General features: G+C 52.9%; 1 protein-coding gene across 4 annotated transcripts in view; it reads left to right on the top strand.

Moving 5' to 3' along the window:
- The first annotated feature begins 905 nt into the window (after window positions 1-905).
- Window positions 906-18,344, top strand: part of AGAP3 (ArfGAP with GTPase domain, ankyrin repeat and PH domain 3) — an 80,696-nt gene continuing 63,257 nt past the window's right edge. For 2 of the 4 annotated variants that reach the window (XM_073632612.1, XM_073632614.1), the window contains exons 1-4: window positions 945-991; window positions 6,754-6,839; window positions 6,915-7,056; window positions 10,319-10,453. In XM_073632612.1, the coding sequence (XP_073488713.1) occupies window positions 6,834-6,839; window positions 6,915-7,056; window positions 10,319-10,453 (283 nt within the window). In that variant the 5' untranslated portion in view covers window positions 945-991; window positions 6,754-6,833. Of the gene's footprint in view, window positions 992-6,753; window positions 6,840-6,914; window positions 7,057-8,045; window positions 8,069-10,318; window positions 10,454-18,344 lie in introns of those variants that run through there. The other 2 variants (XM_073632616.1, XM_073632615.1) reach the window with 2 other exon arrangements.

Genomic DNA, 18,344 nt, shown 5'->3' with positions numbered 1-18,344 from the left:
GTACAATCACATGACCCATAGTAAACAGAATCTATTCAGAACATCATTGATTATTACTGTGTGTGATCTGTGATTGGTCACCAGTGATTACCTGGGGCCAATCAGAACCCTGTACCATGTGTTAGCTGTGAACCAATCACAGCAACCTGCACCATGAGATAGCTGTGAACCAGTCACTGCACCATGAGATACCTGTGGGCCAGTCATGGTACCCTGCACCGTGTGATAGCTGTGAGCCAATCGCAGCACCCTGCACCATGTGGTAGCCGTGAGCCAAACACAGTACCCTCTACCATGTGATACCCGTGGGCCAATCACAGCACCCTGCACCACGTGATGGCTGTGAGCCAATCACAGCACCCTGCACCACGTGATGGCTGTGAGCCAATCACAGCACCCTGCACCACGTGATGGCTGTGAGCCAATCACAGCACCCTGCACCACGTGATGGCTGTGAGCCAATCACAGCACCCTGCACCACGTGATGGCTGTGAGCCAATCACAGCACCCTGCACCACGTGATGGCTGTGAGCCAATCACAGCACCCTGCACCACGTGATAGCTGTGAGCCAATCACAGCACCATGTGATAGCCATGAGCCAATCACAGCACCCTGCACCATGTGATGGCTGTGAGCCAATCACAGCACCCTGCACCATGTGATGGCTGTGAGCCAATCACAGCACCCTGCACCATGTGATAGCTGTGGGCCAATCGTGCCATGAATAGTCTTTAATGACAGTTCAGACGATCGCTGTTAGTGACCATCACTCTTACAAACAAGATATATCCCTGATCACCCCAGAGTGATACATTGTTGCCAAACATTCCCTCACCACAGTGACAATCGCTGTTCTGCTTGAAGTGCTGTTTCTTTAGGAAGTTGTGTGTTTTGTGTTGCAGGGAATTGTGGGTAACCTCTCCAGCGGGAAATCTGCATTGGTTCACCGATACCTGACAGGAACGTATGTCCAGGAAGAGTCTCCAGAAGGTCAGTGACTCCATCTCTCTACATATCTCTTTGTTCATTGAGGGACCCAGAAATCATCTACTGTCAGGTTATATCGCCATCTACAGGATGTAGCCCAGGATAACCCCTCCTACTCCCAGCATGCCTCAGTGTTTAGTGTCCTCGGAGGACGGACGTCTGTTTTCCAGTTCCTTTCTTTTCTATGTTTTTCCTTCATGTTCCTGACATCTCTGCTTGTGCCGGTCTCTAGATAGCAGCCAATCACCAGCCTGGCTATGGAGGGGTGTGTCTGCACCCCATGTGACTGACGGGTGGAAGGCTATTAGAAGAGATCTGATTACTGGGAAATGAGAGCTGCACCGCCCCAATCTTCACCCCTCTACTCCATAAATCACAGAATCCTTCACCGGCTGTACAATGTCATATAAAGTGCAATAAAAATTCCAAAGTGCCGTAAAATTCCTTATAGCAGAGCTCCACCCAAAAGGGGAAGTGCCATTTTAAGACCTCCTCCCCCTCCTCTGCATAACTTCATAACTTGGCATGTAATTCTGCAGGGGGGGGGGACCAGGTACTTGGTTTTGAATAGGCGATTCAAGCAGACATTCTCCTTCCTCCTCCCTCCCTGCAGTCTTCAGGGACACTTCACTACAGAGGACCATTTACAAACCGCTGCGTGACCCGTGCATGCGCAGTGGGCAGCCGACAGCGTGTGGCAGTTTCCCAGGTCAATCTACGCAGGACACCTCATGCCCATCCCAGAGAGGAATCAAACAGGAGAGAATGTTCTTGGTATGTAATCGCTGTTGCACGTGAACCGGAAGTCGCCTTCCCCTGCGCGTTTCGTCACATCTGGGAGGTTATCAGCAGGCGATTACATACCAAGCTTTGGCAGATGATTCTGGGGCCCAAGGTTGGGCACCTAGCATTGTGAATGTGAAATTTTATTTTTTTAATGAAGATTTTAATAAAACAGTATTACACATACTCTGCCTGGTGCGAGACATGAGGTTTCCACCTAGGAGATTCTCCCTGGAAGGATTCTTTGCCTTTCTGCAGATGGGTCTGGTCCAGCATTTGGCCTTCAGCAACATCAAGTCTCAGATCTCGTTATCTTATCTGGAGACCTTCCTCCAGACTGATCTTCCACTCGGTGAGATCAGGACCTTTCTTCAGACTGACCTTCCACTCGTTGAGATCAAGACCTTCCTTCAGACTGGCCTTCCACTCCATGAGATCAGGACCTTCCTCCAGACTGACCTTCCACTCTGTGGGATCTGAATATTCCCCTTTTCTTTCTCACCCACAGGGTGATCTCACCTCTGCCAGGCGAATGTCTGAAATGGCGGCCTTGCACTGACCTTCCACTCTGTGAGATCAAGGCCTTCCTCCAAACTGACCTTCCACTCTGTGAAATCTGGACCTTCCTCCTGACTGACCTTCCACTCTGTGAAATCAGGATCTTGCTCGTGACTGACCTTCCACTCTGTGAGATCAAGGCCTTCCTCCAGACTGACCTTCCACTGGGTGAGATCAGGACCTTCCTTCTGACTGACCTTCCACTACGTGAGATTGGCGCATTCCTCCAGACTGACCTTCTACTCTGTGAGATCAGGACCTTCCTCCAGACTGACCTTCCTCTCTGTGGGATCTTGATATTTCCCTTTCATATCACCTCTGCCAGGCGAGTGTCTGAGATGGCGGCCTTGCACTGACATTTCAGTATGTGAGCTCAGGGCCTTTCTCCAGACTGACCTTCCACTCGGTGAGCTCAGGACCTTCCTCCAGACTGACCTTCCACTCCCTGAGATCAGGACCTTCCTCCAGACTGACCTTCCACTCCCTTAGATCAGGACCTTGCTCCAGACTGACCTTTCACTTGGTGGGATCAGGAGCTTCCTCCAGGCTGACCTTCCACTCAGTGAGATCAGGAGCTGCTTCAAGGCTGACCTTCCACTTGGTGGGATCAGGAGCTTCCTCCAGGCTGACCTTCCACTCGGTGGGATCAGGAGCTGCTTCAAGGCTGACCTTCCACTTGGTGGGATCAGGAGCTTCCTCAAGGCTGACCTTCCACTCGGTGGGATCAGGAGCTTCCTCAAGGCTGACCTTCCACTCGGTGGGATCAGGAGCTTCCTCAAGGCTGACCTTCCACTAGGTGGGATCAGGAGCTTCCTCAAGGCTGACCTTCCACTAGGTGGGATCAGGAGCTTCCTCAAGGCTGACCTTCCACTCGGTGGGATCAGGAGCTTCCTCAAGGCTGACCTTCCACTCGGTAAGATCTGAATCTGGATATTTCCCTTTCCATTCTCGCCCACAAGGTGAACTCTCCTCTGCCAGGCGAGTGTCTGAAATGTCAGCCTTATCCTGCAAAGAACCCTTTCTGGTTTTGGACGAGGACAAGGAGTTGAAGGCCAGAACTTCCTTCATCCCGGAGATAGTTGTGGCCATTCACCTCTACAGGACCAGTTCATGGGAAGGTGATTTTCCCCCGTGGTTTAGGGGCTGGGAGGAGAGTCGGTCTCTCAGTAATCACGTCATTCAGGGACTGTTTCTCTGGATGGTCCCTGTAAAAGTTAACCAGCTTATTGTCCCACCTTCTTTGAGTGCCTCAGATAGACTATTGTTTTGGCACACTCTAGAGGGGCTGTGAGGGTTTCTTTGGGTCTTCAGCATCAGGCTTCTGTTCCCCAGATTTGTAAGATTACCACCCAATCCTCCCTTCTACGAGGCAAACATTCCCATCTCATCCGATCCCGTCATAGGCTGGAAAGTCCTGAGAACTACCAACAGTCCCACCATGTTTTCATGGGCCGTTAGAGATTTGTTGGCTGTGTTGCTTCTCATGCGATCATTTTCTTCAAGTCCATTGAGGGGTCCAGGCCCCCTCTCCTCTGTGCCCAGGTCCCCTCCCCCCTCCTCTGTGCTGTATGGTCATGCCTGGATACAAAGCTGACACAAGCAGGGAGTATGAGGGGTTATCCTGTGCTGGCCCTGGACTTCTCTGCAGTCCTCCCCTTTGGTGGCAGTATAACCAACAAATCCTTCTTGTGTCCCTCAAGGGATGCTGAGAAATATACCCCATCCTCTATATACTCCTCTCTGTACACTGTCCTCTATATACTCCTCTCTGTACACTGTCCTCTATATACTCCTCTCTGTACACTGTCCTCTATATACTCCTCTCTGTACACTGTCCTCTATATACTCCTCTCTGTACACTGTCCTCTATATACTCCTCTCTGTACACTGTCCTCTATATACTCCTCTCTGTACACTGTCCTCTATATACTCCTCTCTGTACACTGTCCTCTATATACTCCTCTCTGTACACTGTCCTCTATATACTCCTCTCTGTACACTGTCCTCTATATACTCCTCTCTGTACACTGTCCTCTGTATACTCCTCTCTGTACACCGCCCTCTATATACTCCCCCCCCCTTGTATGTTGTCCCGTGTCTCCTCCTCTTGTTGTCCCGTGTCTCCTCCTCTTGTTGTCCCGTGCCTCCTCCTCATGTTGTCCCGTGCCTCCTCCTCATGTTGTCCCGTGCCTCCTCCTCATGTTGTCCCGTGTCTCCTCCTCGTGTTGTCCCGTGTCTCCTCCTCGTGTTGTCCCGTGTCTCCTCCTCATGTTGTCCCGTGTCTCCTCCTCATGTTGTCCCGTGTCTCCTCCTCATGTTGTCCCGTGTCTCCTCCTCTTGTTGTCCCGTGTCTCCTCCTCTTGTTGTCCCGTGTCTCCTCCTCGTGTTGTCCCGTGTCTCCTCCTCGTGTTGTCCCGTGTCTCCTCCTCATGTTGTCCCGTCTCTCCTCCTTATGTTGTCCCGTGTCTCCTCCTCATGTTGTCCCGTGTCTCCTCCTCATGTTGTCCCGTGTCTCCTCCTCATGTTGTCCCGTGTCTCCTCCTCTTGTTGTCCCGTGTCTCCTCCTCTTGTTGTCCCGTCTCTCCTCCTCGTGTTGTCCCGTGTCTCCTCCTCGTGTTGTCCCGTGTCTCCTCCTCGTGTTGTCCCGTGTCTCCTCCTCGTGTTGTCCCGTGTCTCCTCCTCGTGTTGTCCCGTGTCTCCTCCTCGTGTTGTCCCGTGTCTCCTCCTCGTGTTGTCCCGTGTCTCCTCCTCGTGTTGTCCCGTGTCTCCTCCTCGTGTTGTCCCGTGTCTCCTCCTCGTGTTGTCCCGTGTCTCCTCCTCGTGTTGTCCCGTGTCTCCTCCTCCTCCTCTTGTTGTCCCGTGTCTCCTCCTCCTCCTCTTGTTGTCCCGTGTCTCCTCCTCCTCCTCTTGTTGTCCCGTGTCTCCTCCTCCTCCTCTTGTTGTCCCGTGTCTCCTCCTCCTCCTCTTGTTGTCCCGTGTCTCCTCCTCCTCCTCTTGTTGTCCCGTGTCTCCTCCTCCTCCTCTTGTTGTCCCGTGTCTCCTCCTCCTCCTCTTGTTGTCCCGTGTCTCCTCCTCCTCCTCTTGTTGTCCCGTGTCTCCTCCTCCTCCTCCTCTTGTTGTCCCGTGTCTCCTCCTCATGTTGTCCCGTCTCTCCTCCTCGTGTTGTCCCGTCTCTCCTCCTCGTGTTGTCCCGTCTCTCCTCCTCGTGTTGTCCCGTCTCTCCTCCTCGTGTTGTCCCGTCTCTCCTCCTCGTGTTGTCCCGTCTCTCCTCCTCGTGTTGTCCCGTCTCTCCTCCTCGTGTTGTCCCGTGTCTCCTCCTCGTGTTGTCCCGTGTCTCCTCCTCGTGTTGTCCCGTCTCTCCTCCTCGTGTTGTCCCGTGTCTCCTCCTCGTGTTGTCCCGTGTCTCCTCCTCGTGTTGTCCCGTGTCTCCTCCTCGTGTTGTCCCGTGTCTCCTCCTCGTGTTGTCCCGTGTCTCCTCCTCGTGTTGTCCCGTGTCTCCTCCTCGTGTTGTCCCGTGTCTCCTCCTCCTCGTGTTGTCCCGTGTCTCCTCCTCCTCCTCTTGTTGTCCCGTGTCTCCTCCTCCTCCTCTTGTTGTCCCGTGTCTCCTCCTCCTCCTCTTGTTGTCCCGTGTCTCCTCCTCCTCCTCTTGTTGTCCCGTGTCTCCTCCTCCTCCTCTTGTTGTCCCGTGTCTCCTCCTCCTCCTCTTGTTGTCCCGTGTCTCCTCCTCCTCCTCTTGTTGTCCCGTGTCTCCTCCTCCTCCTCTTGTTGTCCCGTGTCTCCTCCTCCTCCTCTTGTTGTCCCGTGTCTCCTCCTCCTCCTCTTGTTGTCCCGTGTCTCCTCCTCCTCCTCTTGTTGTCCCGTGTCTCCTCCTCCTCCTCTTGTTGTCCCGTGTCTCCTCCTCCTCCTCTTGTTGTCCCGTGTCTCCTCCTCCTCCTCTTGTTGTCCCGTGTCTCCTCCTCCTCCTCTTGTTGTCCCGTGCCTCCTCCTCTTGTTGTCCCGTGTCTCCTCCTCTTGTTGTCCCGTGTCTCCTCCTCTTGTTGTCCCGTGTCTCCTCCTCTTGTTGTCCCGTGTCTCCTCCTCTTGTTGTCCCGTGTCTCCTCCTCTTGTTGTCCCGTGTCTCCTCCTCTTGTTGTCCCGTGTCTCCTCCTCTTGTTGTCCCGTGTCTCCTCCTCTTGTTGTCCCGTGTCTCCTCCTCTTGTTGTCCCGTGTCTCCTCCTCTTGTTGTCCCGTGTCTCCTCCTCTTGTTGTCCCGTGTCTCCTCCTCTTGTTGTCCCGTGTCTCCTCCTCTTGTTGTCCCGTGTCTCCTCCTCTTGTTGTCCCGTGTCTCCTCCTCATGTTGTCCCGTGTCTCCTCCTCATGTTGTATGTTCCTCCCATGGTACATGGTCTGTAGATCTTCCTTCCTCTCTTGGTTGTCCCCAATAGGTGGTCGGTTTAAGAAGGAGATTGTGGTGGACGGACAGAGTTATCTTCTGCTAATCAGAGATGAGGGGGGGCCCCCGGAGATGCAGGTATGGCGGTTCTCCTTGGATGTATTGTTGGTGTGTGTGGTCCTCGGACTCTCACCGGATCTCTTCTCTTCTCAGTTTGCTGCCTGGGTGGATGCGGTCGTATTTGTCTTCAGCCTGGAAGATGAGATCAGTTTCCAGACCGTGTTCAATTATTACGCCCGTCTGTCCAGTTGTCGCAACACCGCCGATGTCCCTATGGTGCTTGTAGGGACACAAGGTACTATGGTCATTTAGGGCCCCAGTGGTATCTGTAGGGACACAAGGTACTATGGTCCTTCAGGGTCTCAGTGGTATCTGTAGGGACACAAGGTACTATGGTCCTTCAGGGTCTCAGTGGTATCTGTAGGGACACAAGGTACTATGGTCCTTCAGGGTCTCAGTGGTATCTGTAGGGACACAAGGTACTATGGTCATTCAGGGTCTCAGTGGTATCTGTAGGGACACAAGGTACTATGGTCCTTCAGGGTCTCAGTGGTATCTGTAGGGACACAAGGTACTATGGTCATTCAGGGTCTCAGTGGTATCTGTAGGGACACAAGGTACTATGGTCCTTCAGGGTCTCAGTGGTATCTGTAGGGACACAAGGTACTATGGTCATTCAGGGCCCCAGTGGTGCTTGTAGGGACACAAGGTACTATGGTCATTCAGGGCCCCAGTGGTGCTTGTAGGGACACAAGGTACTATGGTCCTTCAGGGTCTCAGTGGTATCTGTAGGGACACAAGGTACTATGGTCCTTCGGGGTCTCAGTGGTATCTGTAGGGACACAAGGTACTATGGTCATTCAGGGCCCCAGTGGTGCTTGTAGGGACACAAGGTACTATGGTCATTCAGGGCCCCAGTGGTATCTGTAGGGACACAAGGTACTATGGTCATTCAGGGCCCCAGTGGTGCTTGTAGGGACACAAGGTACTATGGTCATTCATTGTCTTAGTGGTATCTGTAGGGATACAAGGTACTATGGTCATTCAGGGCCCCTGTGGTATCTGTAGGGACACAAGGTACTATGGTCATTCAGGGCCCCAGTGGTGCTTGTAGGGACACAAGGTACTATGGTCATTCAGGGCCTCAGTGGTATCTGTAGGGACACAAGGTACTATGGTCCTTCAGGGCCCCAGTGGTATCTGTAGGGACACAAGGTACTATGGTCATTCAGGGCCCCAGTGGTGCTTGTAGGGACACAAGGTACTATGGTCATTCAGGGCCCCAGTGGTGCTTGTAGGGACACAAGGTACTATGGTCATTCAGGGTCTCAGTGGTATCTGTAGGGACACAAGGCACTCATTGTCCAGGACTGTGACACAATGATCTTTGTTGCACCCGGAGATTTTTCACTGTTGTCACACAGAAGATGGGGGTGATTGTTGGGTGGAGTTCAGTGTTGGGTGGATCTGGGGGAATGAGGACCATCCCGAGTGTCTGGGGGAATGGGGACCATCCCGAGTGTCTGGGGGAATGGGGACCATCCCGAGTGTCTGGGGGAATGGGGACCATCCCGAGTGTCTGGGGGAATGGGGACCATCCCGAGTGTCTGGGGGAATGGGGACCATCCCGAGTGTCTGGAGGAATGGGGACCATCCCGAGTGTCTGGGGGAATGGGGACCATCCCGAGTGTCTGGGGGAATGGGGACCATCCCGAGTGTCTGGAGGAATGGGGACCATCCCGAGTGTCTGGGGGAATGGGGACCATCCCGAGTGTCTGGGGGAATGGGGACCATCCCGAGTGTCTGGGGGAATGGGGACCATCCCGAGTGTCTGGTGGAATGGGGACCATCCCGAGTGTCTGGTGGAATGGGGACCATCCCGAGTGTCTGGTGGAATGGGGACCATCCCGAGTGTCTGGGGGAATGGGGACCATCCCGAGTGTCTGGGGGAATGGGGACCATCCCGAGTGTCTGGGGGAATGGGGACCATCCCGAGTGTCTGGGGGAATGGGGACCATCCCGAGTGTCTGGAGGAATGGGGACCATCCCGAGTGTCTGGGGGAATGGGGACCATTCTGGGGGAATGGGGACCATGCCGAGTGTCTGGGGGAATGGGGACCATGCCGAGTGTCTGGGGGAATGGGGACCATCCCGAGTGTCTGGGGGAATGGGGACCATCCCGAGTGTCTGGGGGAATGGGGACCATCCCGAGTGTCTGGGGGAATGGGGACCATCCCGAGTGTCTGGGGGGAATGGGGACCATCCCGAGTGTCTGGGGGAATGGGGACCATGCCGAGTGTCTGGGGGAATGGGGACCATCCCGAGTGTCTGGGGGAATGGGGACCATCCCGAGTGTCTGGGGGAATGGGGACCATGCCGAGTGTCTGGGGGAATGGGGACCATGCCGAGTGTCTGGGGGAATGGGGACCATCCCGAGTGTCTGGTGGAATGGGGACCATCCCGAGTGTCTGGGGGAATGGGGACCATGCCGAGTGTCTGGGGGAATGGGGACCATCCCGAGTGTCTGGGGGAATGGGGACCATCCCGAGTGTCTGGGGGAATGGGGACCATCCCGAGTGTCTGGGGGAATGGGGACCATGCCGAGTGTCTGGGGGGAATGGGGACCATGCCGAGTGTCTGGGGGGAATGGGGACCATGCCGAGTGTCTGGGGGAATGGGGACCATCCCGAGTGTCTGGGGGAATGGGGACCATGCCGAGTGTCTGGGGGAATGGAGACCATCCCGAGTGTCTGGGGGAATGGGGACCATCCCGAGTGTCTGGAGGAATGGGGACCATCCCGAGTGTCTGGGGGAATGGGGACCATGCCGAGTGTCTGGGGGAATGGGGACCATCCCGAGTGTCTGGGGGAATGGAGACCATCCCGAGTGTCTGGGGGAATGGGAACCATCCCGAGTGTCTGGGGGAATGGGGACCATGCCGAGTGTCTGGGGGAATGGGGACCATGCCGAGTGTCTGGGGGAATGGGGACCATGCCGAGTGTCTGGGGGAATGGGGACCATCCCGAGTGTCTGGGGGAATGGGGACCATCCCGAGTGTCTGGTGGAATGGGGACCATCCCGAGTGTCTGGGGGAATGGGGACCATCCCGAGTGTCTGGGGGAATGGGAACCATCCCGAGTGTCTGGGGGAATGGGGACCATGCCGAGTGTCTGGGGGAATGGGGACCATGCCGAGTGTCTGGGGGAATGGGGACCATGCCGAGTGTCTGGGGGAATGGGGACCATGCCGAGTGTCTGGGGGAATGGGGACCATCCCGAGTGTCTGGGGGAATGGGGACCATGCCGAGTGTCTGGGGGAATGGGGACCATGCCGAGTGTCTGGGGGAATGGGGACCATCCCGAGTGTCTGGGAGAATGGGGACCATGCCGAGTGTCTGGGGGAATGGGGACCATGCCGAGTGTCTGGGGGAATGGGGACCATGCCGAGTGTCTGGGGGAATGGGGACCATCCCGAGTGTCTGGGGGAATGGGGACCATCCCGAGTGCCCGTCTTTGGTGCTGGTAGTTATGTAATGTTATATCTGCTTGTTTCCCCAGATGCCATCAGTGCAACCAACCCGCGAGTGATTGATGACACCCGAGCCCGGAAACTGTCCAATGACCTGAAGCGCTGCACTTACTATGAGACCTGTGCTACGTATGGCCTGAATGTGGAGCGTGTCTTCCAGGATGGTAGGTTCAGCCCTCTGTCTCTTCCCTCCTCTCCTCTCCGTCTCTTCCCTCCTCTCCCCTCTGTCTCTTCCCTCCTCTCTCCTCTGTCTCTTCCCTCCTCTCTCCTCTGTCTCTTCCCTCCTCTCCCCTCTGTCTCTTCCCTCCTCTCCTCTGTCTCCTCCCTCCTCACCCCTCCGTCTCTTCCCTCCTCTCCCCTCTGTCTCTTCCCTCCTCTCCCCTCTGTCTCTTCCCTCCTCTCCCCTCCGTCTCTTCCCTCCTCTCCCCTCCGTCTCTTCCCTCCTCTCCCCTCCGTCTCTTCCCTCCTCTCCCCTCTGTCTCTTCCCTCCTCTCCCCTCCGTCTCTTCCCTCCTCTCCCCTCCGTCTCTTCCCTCCTCTCCCCTCCGTCTCTTCCCTCCTCTCCCCTCCGTCTCTTCCCTCCTCTCCTCTGTCTCTTCCCTCCTCTCCTCTGTCTCTTCCCTCCTCTCTCCTCTGTCTCTTCCCTCCTCTCTCCTCTGTCTCTTCCCTCCTCTCCCCTCTGTCTCTTCCCTCCTCTCTCCTCTGTCTCTTCCCTCCTCTCTCCTCTGTCTCTTCCCTCCTCTCCTCTCTGTCTCTTCCCTCCTCTCCCCTCTGTCTCTTCCCTCCTCTCCTCTGTCTCTTCCCTCCTCTCCCCTCTGTCTCTTCCCTCCTCTCCCCTCTGTCTCTTCCCTCCTCTCTCCTCTGTCTCTTCCCTCCTCTCTCCTCTGTCTCTTCCCTCCTCTCCCCTCTGTCTCTTCCCTCCTCTCCTCTGTCTCTTCCCTCCTCTCTCCTCTGTCTCTTCCCTCCTCTCCCCTCTGTCTCTTCCCTCCTCTCCTCTCTGTCTCTTCCCTCCTCTCCTCTCTGTCTCTTCCCTCCTCTCCTCTGTCTCTTCCCTCCTCTCCCCTCTGTCTCTTCCCTCCTCTCCCCTCTGTCTCTTCCCTCCTCTCTCCTCTGTCTCTTCCCTCCTCTCTCCTCTGTCTCTTCCCTCCTCTCCCCTCTGTCTCTTCCCTCCTCTCCTCTGTCTCTTCCCTCCTCTCCCCTCTGTCTCTTCCCTCCTCTCCCCTCTGTCTCTTCCCTCCTCTCTCCTCTGTCTCTTCCCTCCTCTCTCCTCTGTCTCTTCCCTCCTCTCCTCTCTGTCTCTTCCTTCCTCTCCCCTCTGTCTCTTCCCTCCTCTCCTCTGTCTCTTCCCTCCTCTCCCCTCTGTCTCTTCCCTCCTCTCCCCTCTGTCTCTTCCCTCCTCTCTCCTCTGTCTCTTCCCTCCTCTCTCCTCTGTCTCTTCCCTCCTCTCTCCTCTGTCTCTTCCCTCCTCTCCCCTCTGTCTCTTCCCTCCTCTCTCCTCTCTGTCTCTTCCCTCCTCTCTCCTCTGTCTCTTCCCTCCTCTCCCCTCTGTCTCTTCCCTCCTCTCCTCTGTCTCTTCCCTCCTCTCCTCTGTCTCTTCCCTCCTCTCTCCTCTGTCTCTTCCCTCCTCTCTCCTCTGTCTCTTCCCTCCTCTCCCCTCTGTCTCTTCCCTCCTCTCTCCTCTGTCTCTTCCCTCCTCTCTCCTCTGTCTCTTCCCTCCTCTCTCCTCTGTCTCTTCTCTCCTCTCCTCTCTGTCTCTTCCCTCCTCTCCCCTCTGTCTCTTCCCTCCTCTCCCCTCTGTCTCTTCCCTCCTCTCTCCTCTGTCTCTTCCCTCCTCTCTCCTCTGTCTCTTCCCTCCTCTCCTCTCTGTCTCTTCCCTCCTCTCCCCTCTGTCTCTTCCCTCCTCTCCCCTCTGTCTCTTCCCTCCTCTCTCCTCTGTCTCTTCCCTCCTCTCCCCTCTGTCTCTTCCCTCCTCTCTCCTCTCTGTCTCTTCCCTCCTCTCCCCTCTGTCTCTTCCCTCCTCTCCTCTCTGTCTCTTCCCTCCTCTCTCCTCTGTCTCTTCCCTCCTCTCTCCTCTGTCTCTTCCCTCCTCTCCTCTGTCTCTTCCCTCCTCTCTCCTCTGTCTCTTCCCTCCTCTCCCCTCTGTCTCTTCCCTCCTCTCTCCTCTGTCTCTTCCCTCCTCTCTCCTCTGTCTCTTCCCTCCTCTCTCCTCTGTCTCTTCCCTCCTCTCCCCTCTGTCTCTTCCCTCCTCTCTCCTCTGTCTCTTCCCTCCTCTCTCTGTGCTCCTCTCCCCGTCTTTGCACCCCTGTAGGCTCTTTGTCCCTCTGTGTCTGAGCTCCTCTCCCCCTGTCTCTGTACCCCTACAGTGAGGAGGAAATAAGTATTTGATCGGCTTCTGATTTTGTGACAAAGAATCGATAAGTTTATCATTTTATTGGTCGGTTTATTATAACAGTGAGAGAAAAACAACAAAAATATCCAGAAAAAAAAGTTATAAATTGATTTGAATTTTAATGAGTGAAATAAGTATGTGAACCCTTCACAAAACATGACTTAGTAGTTGGTGAAGAAACCCTTGTTGGTGATCACAGAGGTCAGACGTTTCTTGGAGTTGGCCTCCAGGTTTGCTCACATCTCAGGAGGGATTTTGTCCTCTTTGCAGATCTTCTCCAAGTCATTAAGGTTTCCAGGCTGACGTTTGGTAACTCGAATCTTCAGCTCCCTCCACATATTTTCTATAGGATTAAGGTCTGGAGACTGGATAGGCCACTCCAGGACCTTCATGTGCTTCTTCTTGAGCCTCTCCTTTGTTGTCTTGGCCGTGTGTTTTGGGTCATTGTCATGCTGGAAGACCCATCCATGACCCATCTTCAATGCCCTGGCTGAGGGAAGGAGGTTCTCACCCAAGATATGACAGTACATATCTCGGCCTCGTCTATCGTCCCTTTGATGCGGTGAAGTTGTCCTGTCCCCTTAGCAGAAAAACACCCCCAAAGCATAATGTTTCTACCTCCATGTATGACGGTGGGGGATGGTGTTCTTGGGGTCATAGGACCTCCATGTATGACGGTGGGGGATGGTGTTCTTGGGGTCATAGATCCTCCATATATGACGGTGGGGGATGGTGATCTTGGGGTCATAGATCCTCCATGTATGACGGTGGGGGATGGTGATCTTGGGGTCATAGAACCTCCATGTATGACGGTGGGGGATGGTGATCTTGGGGTCATAGATCCTCCATGTATGACGGTGGGGGATGGTGTTCTTGGGGTCATAGGACCTCCATGTATGACGGTGGGGGATAGTGTTCTTGGGGTCATAGATCCTCCATATATGACGGTGGGGGATGGTGATCTTGGGGTCATAGGACCTCCATGTATGACGGTGAGGGATGGTGTTCTTGGGGTCATAGGACCTCCATGTATGACGGTGGGGGATGGTGATCTTGGAGTCATAGGACCTCCATGTATGATGGTGGGGGATGGTGTTCTTGGGGTCATAGGACCTCCATGTATGACGGTGGGGGATGGTGTTCTTGGGGTCATAGATCCTCCATATATGACGGTGGGGGATGGTGATCTTGGGGTCATAGGACCTCCATGTATGACGGTGGGGGATGGTGTTCTTGGGGTCATAGATCCTCCATATATGACGGTGGGGGATGGTGTTCTTGGGGTCATAGGCAGCATTCCTCCTCCTCCAAACACGTTGAGTTGATGCCAAAGAACTTGATTTTGGTCTCATCTGACTACAACACTTTCCCCCAGTTCTCCTCTGAATCATTCAGATGTTCATTAGCAGACTTCAGACGGACCTGTACATGTGATTTCCTGAGCAGGGGGACCTTGCGGTCGCTGCAGGAGAACTCCGCGAGGTGAGACCCTGTATGAAGCCCCAGACCAAGGGAGATTGACCGTTATTTTGTGTTTCTTCCATTTGTGAATAATCCCACCAACTGTTGTCACCCTCTCACCAAGCTGCTTGGCGATCGTCTTGTAGCCCATTCCAGCCTTGTGTAGATCTACAGTCTTGTCCCTGACATCCTTGGACATCCCTTTTGGTCTTGGCCATGGTGGAGAGATTGGAATCTGATTGCTTCTGTGGACAGGTGTCTTCTATACAGGTAACAAGCTGAGATTAGGAGCACTCCCTTTAAGAGAGTGCATCTAATCTCAGCTCTTTATCTGTATAGAAGACACCTCGGAGCCAGAAATCTTGCTGATTGATAAGGGATCAAATACTTATGTCACTCATTAAAATGCCAACCCTGGAGTTATCCTGGAAATGGCCTTCAGGCATTGGGTTCAGCTTGTGCATTTTTCCAGATGTGACATACTTGTAGAAGGTAGCCTCAGAACACTTTCCAGGTCCAGTCCTGTGGCATTGCCTCAGCGATTCACTATCTTTGAATTCTCGCTTTCTGAGTCTGCCATTTTGGCTTACCACCAGGAGTTACCACCTTCTAAATTCCCAGATTTACCACAGAAGGGGTTAATGCTGAAGAACCGACGTCATGCACTGGGTGGAACATGACACGCACTCTCCTTCCCATCATTCAGCATTGAGGAAACACCGTCTTGCTGCTACTACCCACCCACATTGACTTGGGTAAAGTTCTGGAAGGATAACCACAAGTTGGAGGACAGGGAAAGTCCTTTTCCTTACTCCATGGCCTCTGATCCCAAGTCTGGCTTCCATTCCACCTGCAAACCTTGGCCTTCCGAGTCTCTTAAGCCCTCAGACAAGTCTTCTTCAGCATGAGGGCACTTTCCCACTTTTGAAAGTGGGGGGATGTCTGTTAGCCTTTACAGACTCTTGGACAGCATGTGTCTCAGATTTCTGGGTGCAGAAGGTGGTATCCGGGCTAGCTAACCCTCCCAGCCTCCCTTCACTTATTCATCATTTCCAACCTCTGTCACTGCACAGATTAACAGATCTCCATGCAGCCCTAGAGGGTCTTCTGGAACAGGGGGTCATTGCCTCAGTTAAACTTAAAAACAAGCAAAAAACTGCATGGACTCCAAAAGTAGTACAGTAGCTAGCACTAAACGCCGATATAGTACTCAAAGGGCCTCCACACAGCAAGCCCACACATTACCTCAGTGCAACAAGAAGGGGGGCTTACTAGAATAAAATGACCCCCAATCAAGAGTGGTCAAATAGCGCTCTATATAAACTCCAAGGCAGCCTGCTTTGCTCCAGCAGCATGACGGGCATTCACACCACTGTCTATACGCTGTGATTCGAAGCTCAGCCTCTCAATACATTCATACCTAAGAGAACCAACAACATAGAAGAAAAAGAAACACTTTCCATAGTGAAGATAAGTATGGAGGCATTTATTATGGTATATGCACTTACAATAAGCACAGATGACAAAAAGGCGCTTCCAATCCCATACAGTTTGTCTATGCCAAGATCAAAGATGGCTGTGACGGTTCGTGCATGCACAGTTGCGTGTGTTCCGGCTCTGCTCTACGCGCTTCATCACAAGCGACGTCATCAGGGGAAAGTTGCTCAATTGCCCAGTCCCTGTGGTAGAATGGTTTCAGGGGTTCTACTTCAACCCATTCACAGGTCCCACGTCAAAAGAGGGTGTCTGCCCCAACTTGGATCTCATGACCCCAAATGTTATTTTTTAGGCGCAGAAATTCTGCATGGAATCCAGCAGGTCTCTCATTGCCTTTTGTTTAGCAGGGAAAGTTTCAGGCCTCTAAATATTAAAGACACATACCTGTTTGTCCCTATTTTTCCAGCACATCATTCATTTCTTCATTTTGCTTTGGGTCATCTGCACTTCCAGTTTGTGGACCTGCCATTCGGCCTGTCTTCTGAGCCTTGGGTGTTTACCATGACGCTTGTATCTTCTGAGCCTTGATCCACCATGACGCTTGTATATCCTGAACCTTGGTCCACCATGATGCTTGTATCTTCTGAGCCTTGGGTGTTCACCAAGGTGCTTGTATCTCCTAAACCTTGGGTGTTCACCAAGGTGCTTGTATCTTCTGAGCCTTGGTCCACCATGATGCTTGCATCTTCTGAGGCTTGGTCCACCATGATGCTTGTATCTTCTGAGCCTTGCTCTACCATGATGCTTGTGTCTTCTGAGCCTTGAGTGTTCATCAAGGTGCTTGTATCTTCTAAACCTTGGTCCACCGTGACTCTTGCCTCAGTAGTAGCCTTATTGTATTGTGGAGGCTTTCCCATTGTGGGATGTCTAGACAACCTACTCCAGTCAACACACATTATAGTCCTGACCGTCCAGACTCTGCAGAGGTTTGGTTGGATCCTTAACCTTTGGAATTTAAGGCTGGAAGCAGCTCATGACTTGGAATGTTTGGGTCTAGTCCTAGAAACAGCTCAGGGCAGAGTTGTTCTTCCCCAGGAGAAACTCCAAACCTTGCTCCCAGACTTGTACTCTTCTGTCTAGGAGTTGCCTGACTCCCATTCACCCAGTTGCACTCCAAACCCCTCAAACACAACATCTTTTGTGGAGGTCAATCCATTCCTTGGACAGAACAATCTGCCTGGTGCTGAGGACCAGGTTGTCCCTGGCTTGGTGACTCAGGAAGTCTTCTTTCTGATCCCTTGTAAAATCCTCATAGTGGAATCCAGCTTGTTCGGCTGAGGAGGAGTCCTGGACACGTTTTTGGTGCAGGGACTAGGACATTGGAAGGATCTTGTCTTCTGGTCAACATTCTGACAAGCAAACGTTTTCAGAATTGTCCCTATATCTGAAGGTATTCCAGGGCTTTTTTCATAGGTGGGGATGCCAGAGGTGGACCACCTGACCTTCATGGGTAAGTTTACAGCAAACTGGGCAGGTTTCTCGCCAGGTACAGGGATTCTCTAGCACAGGGGTCTCCAAACTTTCTAAACAAAGGGTCATATTACCACCCTGCTTTGCTAGGCATCACTAAGCCCAGGTTCTGAGGGACAGATCCATCTCTGATCTTACTAAAAGTTAGGAACTCTACATCTTTCACAGTTATCAGCATACTGCAGGTACAGTTTGGCTACAAAACTAAGGCATGCTGGGAGTAGGAGTTATCCTGGGCTGGCCTACAATTGTTTTGTGTGCCAGTGTCCAGTCCTCCAGTTGGCAGCAGTATAACCCGACAGTACAGACTCCATGTGTCCCTCAATGGTATGTAAAAAAAAAAAGAGAAAGGATTTTAGGTAGAATATACAGTGGGGCAAAATAACGATCGTCTCCCCTGCAGATTGTGTAAGTTTTGCCCACTTACAAAGAAATGAAGGGTCTATAATTTTTATCATAGGTGTATTTTATATGATAGAGACAGAATATTAACCAAAAATCCAGAAAAAACACACAATACAAATGTTATTAATGGAGTTGCAGTTCAATGAGTAAAATAAATATTTGATCCCCAAGCAAAACATGACTTAGTAGTTGGTGGAGAAACCCTTGTTGGCGATCACAGAGGTCAGAAGTTTCTTGTACTTGGTGACCAGGATTGAACACATCTCCACTCTTCTTTACAGATCTTCTCTAAATCCTTAAGGTTTCTTGGCTGTCTCTTGACAACTGGAAGTTTCAGCTCCTCCATACATTTTCTATAGGATTAAGGTCTGGAGACTGGATAGGCCACTCCATGACCTTAATGTGCTTCTTCTTGGGTCACTCCCTTGTTGCCTTGCGGGATGTTTTGGGTCATTGTCATGCTGGAAGACCCATCCACGACCCATCTTCAGTGTTCTGGCTAAGGGAAGAACGTTCAAATTCAAGATTTTACAATACATGGTCCCGTCCATTGGCCCCTCAATGCGGAAAGTCAGCCTGAACCTTTATCAGAGAAACAACCCCAAAGCATCATGTTTCCACTTCCGTGTGTGACTGTAGGGACGGTGTCCTTAGGATCATAGCCAGCATTTTTCTTCCTCCAAACACGGCGAGTCTCGTTGATGCCAAAGAGCTCAATTTTGGTCTCATCTGACCACAGAACTTTCTCCCAACCCTTCTCTGAATCATTTAGATGTTCAGACATTCCTGTACACGTGTCTTCCTGAGGAGGACATTGCGGGGGCTGCAGGATTT

Source organism: Aquarana catesbeiana, linkage group LG05 (genome assembly GCF_042186555.1).
Source record: "Aquarana catesbeiana isolate 2022-GZ linkage group LG05, ASM4218655v1, whole genome shotgun sequence".
NCBI classification, from domain to species: domain Eukaryota; kingdom Metazoa; phylum Chordata; class Amphibia; order Anura; family Ranidae; genus Aquarana; species Aquarana catesbeiana.
This window is presented reverse-complemented; position numbering and strand designations above follow the sequence as displayed.